Genomic DNA, 2,416 nt, shown 5'->3' with positions numbered 1-2,416 from the left:
TTTATAAAAATGTCCGCCAGCGCCCCCTGCCGTCCTCTGAACGCCCCCTCGGGGGCGGTACCGCCCACGTTGAGAACCGCTAGTTTAAAGGTCATATTTCCCATGAAATTAAAAGGAAAAGTAGGAAGCTTGATTATTAAAAGATGAATACTTTTAATAAAATGTTGTATATGACATTTTTGTGGTAAGATTTTAATTAGTGGGTCATAGTTTTATCCTAATTTTAAAAAAAAAAAACCTCTTCATCTGCATTGACCCTGTTTGGACACCTTTGTTCTACAAAGGCTCATTAATTCATCTTCATATTTTAGTTTTTCTTCTTCTTCTGTCAGTAACTTAAAATATTGACATATCTTTGAATCACTTTCCTATCAAATCCGTCAAAACCCTAAAGATGCAGCAGCTCGGTGTAAATCAGTGGTCCCCAAAGTAGGTCCTCGAGGGCCGGCATCCTGCATGTTTTATTCTCTCCCTGGTGGTAGTAACAACCTTTTCAGCAAGTCAATGTTCTTCTTTGGCCATCCAATGAGCCATCATTTGATCCAAGTGCGCTAAACCAGGGAGAGAACTAAAACATGCAGGATGCCAGCCCTCGAGTACTGACTTTGGGGACCAAGATTACTACAGATTTGTGTAAATCATTGGGGATGTTTGATTTTTTTTTAATGAATTTTTGCTAACCTCATGCAGAGGCCCGCCTGCAGAGGGCAGCAGTCCATTCTCGTTGGGCAGACTGTCATTAGGAGAACTACAGCCAGAGACCGGAGTGCTGCTGCTGCTGGGGGAAGAGTCTGGTGAAACACACACACACACACACACTGAATTGGAGATCTGAATATCAGTTATTAGATAAACAAATCCTCATCGAACTAGCAGATTAGAGCAGCAATGTGGCATGAAGCGCTCCCTCTGCTGCATTTGCCTGTGTGGGGTTTACCCAGTGTGTCCGATGCTCGGTGCTTGATGGTGGGCGGGGCGCTTTCCTTGCGGGTGAGCGGACTCTTTCGTGTTTTTAGGTGGTTCTTCAACTTGTGCTTCACCTTCAGATTGGGCTCTGATGCTGACAAATTAAAACATGTGCAAGTCATTAAAACTGTGTGTATTATGTAACTTTTACAAAAATATGCTTTTTCCATATTTCTTAAAACTGTCCATGTCTTGACAGCATGGCATCATACAGATAATCTGCCAAAAATATCAAGCTTCTCCACCTCCCTGTGCCACTGTTGCTATCTGGAGAAATGCTGGTCAAAAGCCACGAGAGTCAGGACGAGGATCTTAGCTGCTGTCAATCAATCACATGAACACACTGCTAAATGTGCTAAAGGCGGGTAAATGACTTACTGTTACAGGAAAACCGTTTATCCACTGACATCTGTACCTATGGTCTATTTTTTTCAGTGAGAATTTTAATCTGCTCTGAAATAGCAAAGAAGGTTGTACTCTCAAATCTATGTTGTTAAAATCTCACCACTTTCTCTAGGGGTTAGAAATGTAACCCCTAGAGAAAGTGGGGTTACTTTCTCTAGGTGGTAACCCCACTTTCTCTAGTGGAGTTACCACTAGAGAAAGTGGGGTAATCTGCCTGCAGTTTAATCAACTGCAGATTAATCAGTTGATTAATCTGACTTTATTGTGTAGAGTGAAATTGCTGCTGAACTCTTTATCTCTGTATTTTTTATTTTTTATTTGAGGAAATAATTTTAACTATTTCACTTCGTAATCTCATACATCCTCTGCAGAAAGGTTTAATTGGTTATTTAGGACGTTGGACATGTAGCTGGTGTGTTACCTGCTCTGCGCAGCGGCGTCCCCTCCAGGCCGTCAGATGGAGGCTGTGGTGGAGATGAGACCAGAGGCTGGGCGGGGACGTTGGGGTCTGGGCCAAGCTTTCTGAAAGAACACAGCACCGAAAAGTCCACACAATTACTACAGCAATTTATAACATCACATTCAATTAATTAATATTTAACAGAAGATACATTTTGAAAAAATACATTATGTATTTATTATGCATAATACATAAACATCATATATGTATATAGTTGACAGTGACGTGCGCTGAGGTTCATTGCTGGTGAGGCACTGACTTACGACTATATAGACACCATTATTGGACGTACGGAAATTTCGCGCAGGCATACAACGCTGGGGGGCAAAAAGACTAATCTTTTACATGTCAGCCATAGCCACGTTAACTCGGTGAAACTTAGAATGTAGGTATTAATTTTGTGTTATGATCCACAGCAAAGGGAAAGAGGTATTCGCCACGCTACACGCAGATTCGTTGCCATAGCAACTGACAACATGGTTTAGGGTTTAACACCAAAAAACTAGATTAGCTACCGCTTCTACTTTACTTAATTACTTAGACATACAAACTATAGCCCACAAAACGCACATTTCATTAAAAAAC

General features: G+C 41.3%; 1 protein-coding gene across 4 annotated transcripts in view; it reads right to left on the bottom strand.

Annotated features, from left to right (window-relative positions):
- The window catches only part of hdac7a (histone deacetylase 7a), a 122,066-nt gene that overhangs the window by 43,373 nt on the left and 76,277 nt on the right, over positions 1-2,416 (bottom strand). For all 4 annotated transcript variants that reach the window (XM_015056345.1, XM_015056344.1, XM_015056346.1 and 1 more), the window contains exons 7-9: positions 1,793-1,893; positions 938-1,060; positions 682-791 (exon numbers count right to left, since the gene is read on the bottom strand). In XM_015056345.1, coding sequence (XP_014911831.1) covers positions 682-791; positions 938-1,060; positions 1,793-1,893 — 334 coding nt within the window. The remainder of the gene's footprint in view (positions 1-681; positions 792-937; positions 1,061-1,792; positions 1,894-2,416) is intronic.

This window comes from Poecilia latipinna, unplaced genomic scaffold (assembly GCF_001443285.1).
Source record: "Poecilia latipinna isolate Pla-1442-1.1 unplaced genomic scaffold, P_latipinna-1.0 Scaffold1375, whole genome shotgun sequence".
NCBI lineage: Eukaryota > Metazoa > Chordata > Actinopteri > Cyprinodontiformes > Poeciliidae > Poecilia > Poecilia latipinna.
This window is presented reverse-complemented; position numbering and strand designations above follow the sequence as displayed.